Consider the following 16,469-nt stretch of genomic DNA (forward strand, 5'->3'; position numbering starts at 1 on the left):
TCTTCTCCAGAGCTTGCGCAGATGCCCGCGGTAAACACAAAAAAAGGCTAACGGGAATGTTTTCCGCTCTTTCCAGAGCAGGGGACTCCGATTAACATCGGGCTGAAGCTCAGCCGGTTCCTCCTCTGTGCCTCTCTCAGGCAGACCTCTCAGAGTGCGCCCAACTGGCCCCAAACCTTCCTCACAGCCCAGGAGAGCCCTGAGCGCGCTCCCGTCCCCGGGGCCCTACGTGTGCACCCCCGCGCGCCGTGCCCGGCAGAGCGCGCGCCCGCGAACTCCCCGTCGCCCCGTGCTCATCCGGGTCCCCGCGAGCCTCAGCCAATGGCGGCGATTCCCGGCCCCAGGAGCGGCACTACGCCTCCCTCCCCGTGGCCTGGGGCCCCCGCGAGCGTCCCGGGGCTGGGGAGACCCGCAGAGGTAGCGAACCCGGCTCCCACAGGAGAACTGAGGTCGCGAGCGCGCCCAGCGGTCGCCCCGGTCCGTTGGCAGCCAGCGCCACGGCGCACGCAGCGGTCCGGGCCCGCGTAGTAAACACACTTCAGAAACGTGAGGTGCCGGTGGTCACGTGGGGCGCGCGTCGCCCAATCAGGAGCAGGGGGCGGGGCGGAGGCCGCTGACGCGGCGGAGTCACCCAGGCAGCCTCGGGACCGGTGACCGGCCCGGCGAGCGTCCAGCGGCCTGGAGCTCTAGCCCGCTCTCTCCGAGCTCGCTGCCCACTCCGGGGCGCACAGGCCGCGTCGCGCGGAGGCCGCCCCGGGCGGGCCGCCTCGGTAGGGCGAGGTTTCCGTGACGAGCTTCCCGGGGCTGTCGCGGCCAGCTCGGGCCGTCGTGGCGGCTCGAGCCCCGCGCGCTCGCTTGCGCTCCGGGGGTCGCAGGCCCCGGAAGGTATGCGCGTCCTCTGGACGCTGGGCGCGGGCTCCTGAAGGACGTCGCGTGTGGACCCCCGAGCCTCGGCAGCCTCCATTCATCCAGCAGCTGCGCGCTCGCCGCCTCCGCGCCCGGCCTCGGCGGCGCCTCTTCCCGTCCCCTCTCTGCCGCCCTTTCCCCACTCCTCGCGTGCGGAGGTTCTCCTGGAAGCGTAGGTGTCGGTTATGAGCCCGGCTTTCCTCCCTTGAAGCTCTCGGTAAAGGAAGTCGGGGTGACCCGCCGCGCCCAGGGTATGGGGGTGAACGCCGTGCACTGGTTCCGAAAGGGACTCCGACTCCACGACAACCCCGCCCTGAAGGAGTGCATACAGGGCGCCGACACCATCCGTTGTGTCTACATTCTCGACCCCTGGTTCGCCGGCTCTTCCAACGTAGGCATCAACAGGTGGCGGTGAGTCCGAAAGGCTTGAGAAATTGATCGGGTGCCGATGAGTTGGTGTCAGAGTTGAGATTTGGTTTAAGTTCAGGAACCGAATTGCTTTCACCATTAAGAACTGTAGATGTGGTCAATATTAAATAGTACAGACTTAATAGTAGAGAGTACTGACGACCTGGAACATCTTGGCCTCCACTGGGAAAGTTATGTGTCTGTGTTGATGGGAGCTCGTTCCCTGATTAGTAGAATTAAACACACCCAGATCTTAAATGGCCTAGTTCCTTTGGCTTATGAAAGGGTTGTAATCTTTAATGTTGACGTGTATGTCTTAGGTAACTTATAGTGTGGAGAAAAACCATTCATTTATTACAGCTGGCTCCAGATCCAGCTTTCTTCCCCCTTGAGGTTAGAGGAGGAAGAGCAAGGGAAAGAATTACCCGATTTCTCTTTGCTCAGTTCTCTCTCAACTCCTCCTTGTGGTTGACAAGATAAAGCACAGTTTTTCTTTCTAGGCAAAGTATAATCCTTCTAAGGAATCGCCGCCACGGGAAGAACTCCTCGGGACGGTTTATGAGCTGTACCTGAAAAAAACAGAATAGAGATTGTGTGTCTGGATGAAGTGAAAGCATTAGTTTAGCAGATGTATTGATAGCTTATGTGCTAGGCATAGCTTTGAATATGAGGCATAGAGTTGTGAACGAAAAATCGTCCTCCTCAGGCTTATGTCCGAGAAAGGAAAACATACAGGTAGTCTTTTAGGAGATGAGAAGTGCTGCAAAGAAATGAGACAAGGTAAACAGAAATAGGGATGGGGCCACACTTTAAAATAATGTAAGTTAACTGGAGATATTAATCAGGAAGAGAACCGAGTATGTGTGAGTTTCAATACTTGGAACCATAAGGAGAAAAAAAGTTGGTTAATGTGAAAATAATAGAGAAAGTGATAGATTTGAAAGATGTGATAGGATGCAGCTATCGAAGGGAAGAACTTTCCAGGAAAAGGTTCTGGGGTAAAAATGTGCTTGACCTTTGGAAGGATGATTGGAGCAAAATGAGTGAAGGAAAGTAGGTGATAAAGTCAGAGTTGTAATAGGGCCAAATGAATAGAGCTTTATAAGCAATTACTAAGGTCTGTGATTTTACTCAGTAAAGTGGAAGTGATTATAGGATTATGAGCAGAGAAGTGACGTAATCTGACTTAAGTTAGAAAACATTTTCTTTGGTGTGATTCCAAGAACACAGTGAATGGGGGATTGAAGATGGACAAGAAGTGGGAAACCCACTGAGGAGGCTTACCATTTTCCAGGTGCAAGATTTGTAAATGGCTTGCACAGGATGTGCTGGCAAGTGGGTTATGGGCTTGAACAGAACAAAGGAGCTATATTGCCATGGTTAAAAGGTGAAAACAGCACAAATGTCCGTCAACTGATTACTGAACTTCATCATGTAGTATATCCATGTATCAGTTACTTAGCCATAAAGGAATGAAATATTGATAAAATATTTATGTAAAATATGTAAAATACATAGGTGAACCACGAAAGCATAGTAGGTGGAAGAAGCTAGTCATAAATCTTCATGTATTATATGGCAGTGCTTATTTGCCTATTCACATGGGCAAATACACAGGGAATGAGAGCAGCTTATGGTGATTTAGTCCTGGGGAAACTGAGGAGTTGGAAGGGCATGGGTATGGGCATAGAGGTGGTAAAAACTTCCTGGAAAGTTTTGTCTGCTCACCTCCATGAATAGCCATTAAATTGTGAACTTTAAAAAGTCTACTTATATCTCCAAGACTCAGCCCAGATGTCACTTTTTATGTGGTACCTTCATTATCTAGTCTACGATGATACAGTCTTCTGAACTCTTATACCATTTGTTTGATATTGCTTCTTATACATTCTTAGGATGAACTGTTTTTGTAAATGAGTATTTGGTATCATTAGTTGGTTTGGGCTGTCATAACAGAACACCTTAGCTTGAGTAATTTACAAAAAAAAAAAAAAAAAAAAATATTTCTCTCAGTACTAGAGGCCAGATCAAAGCAACAGCAGATCTGATATCAAGCAAGGGCATTTTACTTTATAGATGGCATGTTCTATAAGTTCTTATCTTGTGGAAAAATTGAAAAGATTCTCACAGGTCTGATAATGGGAATAATCACACTCCAGAGGGTAGAGTTCTCCTAATTTGATTGCCCTATACTACCATCACATTGGAGATTAGATTTTATCATAAGAATTTGGGGGAATGGAAATGCAACATTCAGACCGTAGGAAGTGTGATATGTATTCATTTCTCTTCAATTTAGCAGATTGTACCTTCCTGAAAAGAAGCTACGATTTCATTAAGTCAAAAATTGATTCACTATTCTTCCTATTCATGGAACTTTCTATTCCTAGAGATTTGCAACAGTGAATACAACCAATTCTCTGCCATTGAGGAGCTTCCATTCTTGTAGAAGACTGTGTGTGTCATTATTCTTTATAGTATAGTGATTACATAATTGTCACCTGATAAATATTAATTTAATTTTCTTTATAGAGCTAGGGTTTAAGAAGGAGGCAGTTACTTTATTTAAAACTTATATACTGATGCATATCATTTTAAATATTTTTTATTTATTACAATTTATTCACTTTGTATTCCAGCTTCTAATGCATATCTTAAAGTTATAACTGAGAAAACTTGTTAACATGGAATGGTAGTACATGCCTATAATCCCAGCATTTGGGAGATAAAGGAGAGGAGAATCAGAAATTCACCCTCAGCTATGTAGTGGTTTTGAGGTCAGGTTGGACTCTATTAGAGTTTATCTCAGAAAACAAAGTTTAAAAATTTTTTCAATGAATACATTACTCTTATCATTTAAGCTTTAATTGCATAGTTGAAGCTATCACATATAAGGCTTCTTTTTAATAACTAAATCTGCAAATGTGCCTGCATGCTTATTCATTTTTTCTTCCAGTATATGATTTCAGTAGAAAACATGTAGATCATCTTTGATAGACTTCTAGTTTGATTATTTAACTTTATATTCATATTTTCTTCACAACTTCTGGTTTTATATGTGTTACTGAAATATATAGCTCTTAATTACCACAATTGTTAGTTCCGTTCTCATGTTGCTAATAGAGATTTGGATTTCTCTTTTTTTTTTTTTTTTTTTTTTTTTTTTTTTGGCTCTAACTGAGGTTTTCTGGCTGCTTTTCTGTTTTATTGGTTATTGTCCAGGAGGCTGGTATACATCTTTAATCCCAGGACTCGGGAGGCTAAGACAGGAAAATTGCTGAAAGTTAGACGCAGCCTATATTCCACTGCAAGATGTTTTTGAAAGGAGGGAGGGAGCAAAAACAACCTCCTATATGAAAATAATAAGTAATATTAAAAGGATCACCCTTACAAAAAGCATGAGGTCCAGGGTCCAAATAATTTCATAGTTAGGTTTGTTGAATAACTTCCCAGAGAGATAGAAAATCACATCTACTGATTTCTCAGGGAAAGCGTTGACAGAATAAGGAAAGGATTCCATCCAGATCCAGCCTGTTGAACCAGTGGGTGTACTGCATGGTCAACTCAGATAGCTGTTGGCAGCAGGAAGTCCCACCTCACACTTGTTTGCTCTTTATATCCTCAGGAAGAGGATAGCCCTGGTGAGGGTCTCATGGGCCTTGTGACCCCCACTCTCTCTCCAGGAGGAGTGTTAATAATCTTGTGAGGTCTTGTGAGAGCCTCACACTATGTTCTGCTCTAAAACAGGGACAGCCAGGCCCAACCCAGAGGAAACAGCAACACTTAACAGGGTTCTGAGAACAGGTAAATCAGTGTTACACAGATGGTTTCTAAACACAGTCATAATAAAGGGAAACTGTATAAAATTGTTAAATAGAAACAGAAACACTTTGGAAATATACCTTAGGATAGTTCAGTACTGGAAATACACTCCTGTAAACTGTTCATAATTCATATAAGTAAGTAGATCAAAAGAAAAAATCATTTCCAGAGATGTTGAAAACACTTAGTAAAATTCTTCATAAAAACTACTTCTAAGCCAGAAACAAAAGGCTACTTGGTGATACGAAAAATCAGCTCAAACTGTCTTGCTTGATGGGTAATGTTAGAAGCTGTCAAATCTAGAGCATGATAAACTCTCTGGTCAGCATTATATGCCTTATAGTATGCAGTATAAGGAGCATAGAAATGAAGGAGAAAGGAGAATTTCTGCTATTTTTAGATGAGATGACTGTGAAATATCCAGGGTCCTACAGTAACAATTCAGAGGTGTGGCTGGATACAGTATTTCTTAATCTAGGTCACAGAAAATTGGCATAAACAGTATCCGTTTTATAAGGCCTCCTTTTCTTTGTTCTTTAGGTTCAGGGATCATCTCTGAAGAGGGGATGGGGAAGGTTGTCAGAGATAACAGGTATCTGCAGCAAAGAAGCATTTGCTGGACCCTACAGAGCCTTACACCGTAGATAAGTTTAATTCAGATGTAGAGACAGTAATGTGCTGTATTCTTCACTCAAGCTCTGTTCTCTAATAGTGTAGGGAGAGGGAGGTGTGAAATAGTAGTACTTCATTAGCTGTGACTATTCTTCAGGGCTTCAGCAGAGTACAACTTAAGTTTTTCCAGCAAGAACAGTTTCAGGTTCTTCTAAAGCCCTGTCACCTGCTCATTGTCCTCCTCATTCCTCTATTTGCCCAACAGCTCTGGAATTCCCTCCATTAATCTCAGCTCTGCTGTCTTGCTATTAGAGTCTTGTCCTTTTTTCATGGTTACAGAAGTATCTTGGGAAAGCTAATTTCTTAACAAACTTAAAATGTAAACTTAGAAGTAAAATATTTAGACAACAACAACAATGAAATACTGTTGAAGTGGAGAACCTCTTTCTAATATATATCCCTGAAAACAAAAATGAAAGATTGGTAAATTCAACAATACAATCATATAAAAGTTGTATATGCCAATATCAACATGCTAAAGAAAACTTATAGACATGCTCTGTGATGGCAGTATGTATAGTAAATGTGATTTTTCTTAACATATAGAGGCCTCTGTACATCAGAGAATTATGAATCATGCTATCCCATACCTTTTGTCCATCTAAAATATAGTATAGACCAAGTTGACAACTGCTTTAGTTTGACTGTATTTCCTGATGTTTGTTTGTTGGATGGATATGTAATCCTCAGTGTGACAGTGTTGAGAGATGGCCCTTTAAGAGGTGATCAGATCATAAGTACTGTGATACTAAAAATGGGTTTCTTCTCTTGTGTTCACATTTTCACATGTCTTACCCTTCTTTCTCCCATGGGATGATAAAGCAAGGAGGCACTTGCCACATGCTGGTCCCTGGATCTTGGACTTTGTGGACTGTGAGCAAACTTTCTATAAATTATGAATTTCTTAGTCTTAGGTGATTCTTTTATAATTGCACAAAATATCCAAAGACAGTAACTTTCTTAACTTACACAGTGAATATTTTAGGCTTTGTCAGCCATGAGTAGGGTCTCTTTCATATTTTTATGCAACCCTTTAAAAATATAAAAATGGCTTTTAGCTTACAGTTCATACAAAAGCAAGCAATGGATTGTGTGTATTCATCCTATAGACTATGGCTTACAAATACTTCTCTAGCGTATTCCTTATGTGAGTTCTTTTAGTTTTGAATAGTATTTATTTTTATTTATCTGATTTATCTTTGTTTTTCTTTTTCCTTTGAATGCTGGTTCCTTTTTTTGGGGGGGGGAGTTGGTGTCAGTGTCAGGAAGCAGTATTGGAAATTGAAAGCAGAGTCCAACACAAGCAAATACTGGAAATTGAAAGCGGAGTCTTAAACACAGAGTCTAGCGTATGGTTGAGCTCTATCCCCAGCCCTCATTTTAATTTTCTGGGATTGGATCTCACAAAGTTGCTGAGATTTGCTTCAGCCTTCCAAGTAGCTGTAGTTCCAGGCTTGTGCTTCTAGGTCCAGCTTGATTGACTCTTCTATATGAATAACCTGCTTTGGGTTTTTAACCTTTTCTAGCAAAATATGATCCTGTCACATTTATTGTTATTGTTGACTTTAAAATTTTATTCTTGACTATTTTCCTCCATATTTTTCTTTTCTTTTTTTCTTTTTCTCTTTTTAAATGAATTTCATTCTTTTTGGTAGATTTCATCCTTTTTTGGTAGAATTTCATCCTTTTTGGTAGACAACTTTATATTTTTTTAACTTTTGTTTTACTAGAAGTTATTTTAAATTTCTAATAGTATATTTGAACCTAATTTTATCTTCATCTTGTGCCTCCAAATTTCAGTTCTATATTTTATTTCTAAAATGTTTTTTAGCAGTTACACTAAACTTTTATGGCCACATTAGTCATAATTGTTTGGATTTAACTATTTAATGACCACGATTTATGTACTGCTTTTCTATATTTTTGCACCCCAGAAATTGCTATAGATTATTTGTTTTCCTTTTCTCTGATTTCTTTTTATTCCCTGCACACTGTGGCACACTGCACACTGGGGCAGGGTATTGTTTGTTTTGAGATAGGGTCTCACTATATAGCCAAAATGACATTGTGACAATCCCCTTGCCCTAGACATCTGAGTCCTGGATTATAGACATACACCACCCACCACTCGGCTATTCTTTGGATTTCTGAATCGTCTTAAGGTTTAAATGATTTTAGGTCTTTTAAAATAATAACTTCGTTTTTTTTCTTTTCTTTTCTTCCTTTTTTCTTTTTTTGTAAAAATGTTACTCTTTAAAACAGAAACCAAGCAAATCAAAATAGTACAAAGAGGCTTAAAAACCGACTAAAAATTATATCTTAAATAGTATATAAATATTTCAGATGTCTCTTCATGCACATTTAAAGATGGAAGTTTGAGAGGGAAATAGAGTTTGAATAGGGAAGTAAATATGGGTTCATATTTATGTATCATTTTTTTAAAAAAAGGATTTAATGCCAAGCATGGAAGTACATACCTGTAATTCTAGCTCCTGGGAGTTGGAGGCAATAAGATGAGTCAAGGTCATCCTTACTACGTAGGGAGTTTGAGTCCAGCCTTAGCCACATGAGACTTTCAAAAAGGGGTTGAAGAAATGGCTCAGGTGTTAAGTACTTGTTGCATAATCAGAAAGATCTGAGTTTGGATTTCCAACCTTTATGCCACTCATTCATGGAAGACAGAGTGATACCTAGAGATTAGCTCCGGGTTCAGTGAGAAATCTTGTAATAAAAAAATGAAGTGCTAGATGTTGTGGCATACGCCTTTAATCTCAGCTGTAATAGGCAGAGGCAGAAGGAGCTCTGTGAGTTCATTGAGACCCAGTCTCTATTAAATGAATAAGGAGGAGATCTAGAAGACACCTGACCATATACATATACACATGTACACACACAAGCATGAACACACCTTTACAAAACACACATGAGAGAGAGAGAGACAGAGAGAGAACAAGATCTAATTGAATTGAACATGAGAAAGTAAGATATAGGAATTGCTCAATGGGATAAATTGATACAAGAATCAGAATTATTGCTTTCCTGAACTGTAAAAATGGTAGTGGTGTGGTCAATAACATCATCACCTACTCAGTTGCTCAGCAGGTAGAGCCTTGCCCTAGTTTTAATGCGCAGTACCACCACAGAGAGAGAGAGACAGACAGAAAGACACACACACACACCTAAGTGGATAAACACCAGGAGTTGTACTGATGAAAGTAATAGATGGGCAGTGGTCATGCACACCTTTAATCCCAGCACTCAGGAAGCAGATACACACTGATCTCTCAGTTGAAGACCAGCCTGGTCTACAGAGTGAGTTATCAGCCAGGGCTACACAGAGAACTCTTGTCTACACACACACACACACACACACACACACACACACACACACACACACAAATATACTTGTCCCCTTATCTACAGGGATACTTTCAAAGATGTTCCAGGTACCCAAAACACCATCAAATATACAACCATATATATGTTTATCAAACCCTGTAGATATATGCAATGCTTAAGTGGTTATTAGCAATAACTAATAAAAATAGAATAATTTAACAATGTAGTTAAGTAAGTTTTTTAAAATGTACGAATTTTGGGGATTTCTATTTAATGTTTGAGACCTCACTTGACTATAGGTAATTGAGAATATAGCGAATGAAACCGTTGGTAAGAAAGAAGTTACCATAATCACTTTATTGCAATTACAGATTGGGTTCCACATGACAGTGGGTAAAACCATCTAGAAAGACAAAGCAGCTAGCAAGAGAGCGGAGGGTGAAAGAAAGATACATTGGTTGATTGATTTCTGTAAATATATAGTAAGTATGAGCCTGGGATATCTCTGAATTAAGACAGATTTATTTAGTGAGGGAGTCTCAGTGCCAGTTTACTTTCTCTGATGTTACTTCATGGACAATAGAGACTATGTCCTGTAGACCCAGCATCTGAGAGACTGAGACAGAAGAATCTTGAGAGTTTGAGGCCATCCCAGGCTACAAAGAGAAACCATATCTCAAAAGAAAAAAAAGTAAAAGAAAAGAAAGAAAGAAAAAAGAAATAAAATAATGGAAGCTTGTATCTTCTTGGTTTTCCTCTTAGGATTATAAGATGACAAGGACACAAGGAACTTTAAAATATTACATCGGTCATTAAAACAAACAAAACCCAGCTTTCACTTTAAAGGGAAGAAAAGAATTTATTCTGCAGCCAAATATGAGTAACCTGGTCTGAGAACACAGATAACAGATTCAGTTGCCCCAAATACCATGTTTTACTGTGGAAGTAATTACATGAGTTTTATTAGCTACAGAACAAATTAAATAATTAATCAAGGAATTTAACAAGCACTGGTGTGGACTACTGTAGACAGGTTACAACAAAGCAAGGAAACCTTAGAGGTTTCAGATTATAGCTGGTGATATTTTTTGGCTTTGATTAGTTGAAACTGGTGGTCTGTTAAGAACACATTTTAAAGGTTTTGGTAGTAACCATGCTCTTTTGTCAGACAGAGGACAGGCAATGAATGACTTTCAAAGGGACTGAAAATAGCCTAAGATAATTTGCTTATGGCCTGTAATATGTTTATTCTCCATAATCACACAGTTAAAAGTCTAGAAATTTTTAACACAAACCAAGCTATTTTTCCTCTCTGGGGACTTCAGTTTACACATCTTTGCTATCATGAATAAACCAAAGTGGTGTTGTAATGCTATGTTCACGGGACCCTCAAAGACCACCAGGAGACGACTCGATGCAATTGCAAGAGAGCTTTATTACGAGAACGATCGAACTCGGGACCCAAGTCTCACTGATGCTGCAGTAGAGAAGTGGGACCCCAAGCTCTGAGTGAGCAGGATTTTTAAAGGGAAAGTCTGTGATCAGGGGGTTTCCTTGACAGCAAGCAGGGGGGCACATGCCTTGACATTACAGGATTAGGTAAAAGTTAGAGGGGCGAGGTGACCTTCTCTGAGGTACAGTTGCCTAAAGCATATGCCTCTCTGAGGCACAATGGCCCAAGACATATGATTACAATGCTATTCTTTTAAACTATATCTGAAACATTGGGGAGAATTTTCCCACCCGATTCCTAACCGATTCTCATTGATTATTGCTAGGGAGATTGTCTCTATTTTTCTATGAAGTATTTATTCTGTGATATTTCCTGGAGGCTGTTCCTAGGAGCGTTAACTTTGTTTTCTGCCAGGTGCACATTTTGTGATATTTCCTGGTACCTGAATTCAGCTCCCAGTCAAGATTGCTCTTTCTTATAAGAGTTGCTATGGCCATGGTGTCTCTTCACAGCAATAAAACCTGAACTCAGATAATCACCAAACAAATGGTAAGCAAAATATGTAATCAGCTTCTGTCCTAACAGAGTGTTGATCCCAGGGAACAAGAACTGCTGGTTCTGATGGCTTTACAACTCAAGAAAGACAGTCAAGGCTTAGTACCAGAGTAGGACTTAAAGTCTCAATGAAGACACTTTGAAGCATTAAGCCAACAGTTCTACAGGCCACAAATACATAGTAGCGAAGGGGTGAGGCAGAAATAAATGCCCCTCCACATTTTACAGTCAGATTTCCTTGGCTCTTTGAATAAAGATGGAGGGGCAAGCTAGAAAGCACTGACCGCTCTTGAGTGGATGTGCAGCCCCAATTTAAATTTTCATTTTGTTGCAAGTAAACTTAAACTGCCCTGGAGTGGAGTCAGTAATTCTATTACCTCTAAGAAGTTTAAACTCCCTCTGGAGAAACATGCCTTCTCTATCTCTGTATCTTTCCTTTTATTTCCAATCCCTCTCTAATTCCTTCTGCAAAAGAGAAATCCCTCCTTAGTTTTCATTTTAACTAGCTGCAGATCAAAGTCCACTGTGTGGTCCATGTCTAGATCTGCCTAAACATGCCATCATGCCACTCCATTCTAAAACTACCCAACCCTACTTCACTCAGTACTAACCAGCCAGATTAGACCAACCTTGCCTCATATCCTATGGGAATGGGGCATATAGCAGTATAGAGAGGAACCATATGCGCATGTGTGTGTGTGTGTGTGTGTGTGTACATATATACTGTTAATGCATCCACATATGTATATACATACACTGTGAATGTAAAAGTACAGACTAATGTCCAGAACAGTTATTAAGTGGGTTATTTAGAGAGTAAGATAATGAATTGGGAGCTGCATTGTTTGGAGAAGGATGTGTGCTACCCACAGCTGTGGGTACAAGAAGGGTGGGTGTACATGACTTGAAACCAAATGGAGGTCCCAGGGTACTAAACTGTCTCTTACATTTGCCTGCCTCAAATCCTAAATATGTATAGCTTGATGGGTTTTGATAAACTGCTATATGTGGGTAACAACTATCCCAATTATAATAGAACATATCTTTTACCACAGAAAATTCACTTGTAGCCTTCTTTTGAATGAGGTTTTTTGTTTGTTTGTTTGTTTTGTTTCTTTTAAATACACTTTATGTTTCTGAACTACATCTGTCAAATAATTCTTAGGATGGGGCTTGGTGTTTATTTCATAAACTGCTTTTCCGCCTCTCCACTATGACTGTGACAAACCCTAAAAAAACTGTGACCTAGAGCTAAATTAACCCCTACAAAAGGTTCAGTATCCAAGACTTAGTCAGCTTCTAATAGGGCCTTTCTTTTGTTTTATTTTTGGTTTGGGTTTTGGCTTTTCTAGATTTCAGGACAGCCCTGTCCAATAAATGGGTAGTAAAATAAATTATAAGGCAGTGCTGACTTGTGTGCATATTTATCATGTTCTATATCCTTTATTCCTCCTTGCATGTCAGATCTTCCACTTATCTCAGTTTCCGTTTGTCTGGCCTAACTTTAGAGTTCACTGTATGGAAGATCTAGGGGCAATTTCCTTCTTTTTGTCTGAAGATACTGCAAGAGATTTCCTTCATATCACAAAGTATTGAGAATCAGTGAGAGAAGAAAGGTTTTAATTTAGTTCATGGTTTCAGAGATTTCAGTTCACCATTGTTTAGCCCCATGGTTTGGACCAATGTCAAATGGCATGGTGGGAATGTTTGTTAGCTCAGAATGCTTGGTGACCTCACAGCATCTAGGAAACCACATGAGGGAGAGGAGGAGAGGAGAGAGCAGGTTGCAGGCCCCCGTACCCCATTTCTCTTGCCTCCCAATAGTTTCACAAGTTGGTACTCAAGCATTTAGTATATGAGCTTTTGGTGGTCATAAATATTCCATTCATGCCAGATCCCATCTTCTTTTACACTGTAGTATAGAATTATAGGATAACAGTCCTGTTTTTTCCCTGCATACTAGAATTATGTGATCAGCTGTTGCCCCCAATATTAATTCTATGAAAATAACATACTGTTTTTAACTAGCTTTAAATGTTTCCTTTCTCTGATGCTGTGTAATATTTTAAATGACAATTTGTATATTATTTCATATTCCTTATGGATGTGTCCAGCTTTCTGAACCTGTGTATCAGTGTCTTTTGTCAGTTTAAAAAATGTTTCCGCTATTAACTTTTTTAATCCATCCCTGATTTGTTCTCTTTTCTCCTTTCAGAAATCCGTTTGTACATGTTAGATGTTTTTGCTAACTTTTCATGTCTTTATATTTTATATCTTATTGGCTGTATTTATGTTGTAAATGTTTTATGCCAGCCTCTTTTAATTAAAAAAAATAATTGACATAATAGTCCCTGATCACTATACATGCATACAGTATGTAATGATCAAATCACAGTAACGGTTATCACTTTCAGCATCTTTTATTTCTTTACGTTGAAAACCTTTAGATTCTTCCCCTTCGGTCTTTATGAACTATATAATAATTATTATAAGCTATAGACAATCACCTACACACTAGGGATGTTCCTTCTATGTAACTATTCTTTGATACCTGTTTTCCAGTCTTCCTCTATCCCTCTTCCATTTTCCTTCGTAACTTCTGGGAGTCTTTGTTCTAGTCTATACTTATATGAAACCAGTTTTTTTTAGCTCCCACATACTATGTCAGTATATCTGTATTATTTCACTTGATGGGATGACAATATTGTCCCAATCCATAAAAGTTCCCTTCTTCCTTTTCCTTTACAGAATTCCTTATTTTTTTTCTTTTTGATAATAGCGACTTTAGTTAGGAAAAGATAATATTTCATTGTAATTTTGATTTGTATTTCTCTGATAAAAAACTTTATTATACTATTTTCCTTCATTTTGTAGTTGTTAGAATTTATTTTAGTGTTCTTCTGGTGGGTACCTAAAAACAACAACAAACAACTGGCCTCTCAAAGCCAATATAAATAATACTTTTACTACACTAACAACACAAAGACCTTGGAATACATTGACTCCATTTGGTTTTTGTTCATCCTAGGTGTAATGATTTGCACATGTGAAGACTATGGTTTGAGTGTTTTCTACCAATGTTCTTACTGAAATTTAATTGACTTTGTAATAGTAGTAACTAGAACTTTAAGAGGTGATTAGGTCTTGTGGTTATCATCCTCATGAATTAATTAAGGCTTTATTTCATAGTAATCTATCCCAAGAGTTGATTCCTGATAAAAGTGTAAGTTCTGTCCAATTCTTCTATCTTCCCATGTGCTTGCTAGCCCATTGCCATTTCACTGACCAGATATGTCCCTGCTCTCACTGTTGGATATCCAAGTCTCTAGAAATGAGAACCAAAGAATGATTTACTCTATCTGTTGTGTTCTGTAAGAGCAGCAGTTGTATTTTAAAGGTAAACTGATAAGATTTGCCATAGTTTTAAGTGTGGGGCTTGGAAGAAAGAGAAGTCAAGGATGCTTGGATGGTGCTCACCATTGTCCAGTTTGTCTTTCTAACTCTACTCACTTCTCAGCCTTCTCTACAATCTGTCCAGGCTGTACTGCTGCGCATGGACAATGAATTGTGTGAGGAACTGCTTTGCTGAAGCAGTGTGAAGTCCCCTATGTGCTTCTCTGGTTCTTTCCCTGCTGTGAAGGAAGGCCCTTGAATCAAAATTGTAGAGCCCAGTAGATGAAAGCACCTGGGATGATAAAGCTGCTATTTAGAGGGTAACTGCTTGGAGCTACAATATAAGCAAGCTAAAAAATCATGATTTGGTGGCTACTGCAACACAGCCTATCTATCATATTCCAACAAGTAAGTGAAGCTTTGCTTGAGTAATTGAAGGAAGAGTGGAGGTAATGCTGAGAAAGGAATATTTGGGAGGAGATAGTCTGAAGTCACCTTCTAAAGCAGGTGTCTGAATGGTCAATGGCATATCATCAGTAAATCTGTCTATGGGTCAGCTGTATCTGGAATGTGCCGCAAAGGCCCTGAGATTTTGTCTCAGGCAAGTGTTGTGGGAGTTGATGACATCTTTTAAGAGTTTGGAGTCCAGAGGGAATTATTTGAGATATGCCTTCAAAGAGGACTATGTTCTTCTGGTCTCTTCCTGAATCATTGAGAAAACAGTTTCTTTCCAGCCTCACACTACTGGCATGGTGTGTTGCTGTACCAAACTACAGCAACAAAAGCAACAGGCTCTATTGATCATGGAATGAATCCTTCAAACCTGTGAGCCCAAAGAAAGTTTTTCCTTTAATGAATTTATTTACTTCAGGTATTTGGTACATGATGAAAACTGTGTAACATACTGTATAAAGTTATAACCCCCATCTCTATATGCCTTACTCTGTTTTTGTCTTCTCTATGGAAGTCATAACCGTTAGGATATACCATAGTGCTTTAAGAGGTTGGAATGTACACCAAGAAGACAGGGTTTAATATTCTGACTTTGCTACTTTAATGTAGGAAATTTTCCCAGCTTTTACATGCCTCAGTTTTCCATTACTGGGAATTTAAGAAGTACTTACATCAAAGTATTGTTTTGTCTATGTAAAGAGATTCCTGATAGTAATAGACACTTCCTAACATGCAAACTTTGTGACACTAGCCATGCTTTTGTTGTGGTGGTGGTTTGTCTATTGCCAGGGATACAGAGTCATCTCTCAGTCTGTTTTTGGTAGATGATGAATGGATAATTGGATTATGTGGCTGTCACTCTTTGTAGTAATATGTATATGAGAAAGATTTTGGCCATTGATCAACTCTTCATCACATCTGAATAGTTAACGTATGCTGTTATAAAGTGTTTTAAAGTAGAACTTATTATTATTAATCTGAAGGCCAGCAATTTCAAGTAAGACAGTTAGACTACGGAAAGCATCAGACTTAGATCTAGGGCAGCATGTTTTTAAGAACATGTTAAGCAGAAGCTATTTAGTTATATGTAAGTCCTCTAAAGCCTAAAAGTATATATTACATTTGATTTAACCGGACTTTGTGGAGTCACAGCACAGGAGTGTCTAAAATTAGACAAGGAATATGATTTCCAGATTATAAATAGCTGTGTTGTTTTCCTTTTAAAGATCAAAGAGAAATAAGGAAATTTTAGTTTTTGATCTGTCCTGTACATGAAACAAGAACCTCTGAAAAATTATCCATTCCTTGAATGTTTAATAGAAATTCATCTGTAAAGCTGTGATTTCTTTCTAACTTTTTAACTATTGATCTATCCCCCCACAAGCCCTTACCTCTATTTTTTGTTTTGTTTTGTTTTGTTGTTTTGCTTTGTTTTGTTTTTTTTTTTTTTTTTTGTTTTTTGTTTTTG

The 16,469-nt window shown here is 39.4% G+C and overlaps 1 protein-coding gene across 1 annotated transcript in view; it reads left to right on the top strand.

The window, feature by feature from the left end:
* The first annotated feature begins 640 nt into the window (after positions 1-640).
* The window catches only part of Cry1 (cryptochrome circadian regulator 1), a 52,361-nt gene continuing 36,532 nt past the window's right edge, over positions 641-16,469 (top strand). Inside the window, exon 1 of the mRNA XM_055627955.1 lies at positions 641-1,317. Within this exon, the coding sequence (XP_055483930.1) occupies positions 1,160-1,317 (158 nt within the window). The 5' untranslated portion in view covers positions 641-1,159. The remainder of the gene's footprint in view (positions 1,318-16,469) is intronic.

Source organism: Psammomys obesus, unplaced genomic scaffold (assembly GCF_907164565.1).
Source record: "Psammomys obesus unplaced genomic scaffold, mPsaObe1.curated_primary_1811, whole genome shotgun sequence".
Classification (NCBI taxonomy): domain Eukaryota; kingdom Metazoa; phylum Chordata; class Mammalia; order Rodentia; family Muridae; genus Psammomys; species Psammomys obesus.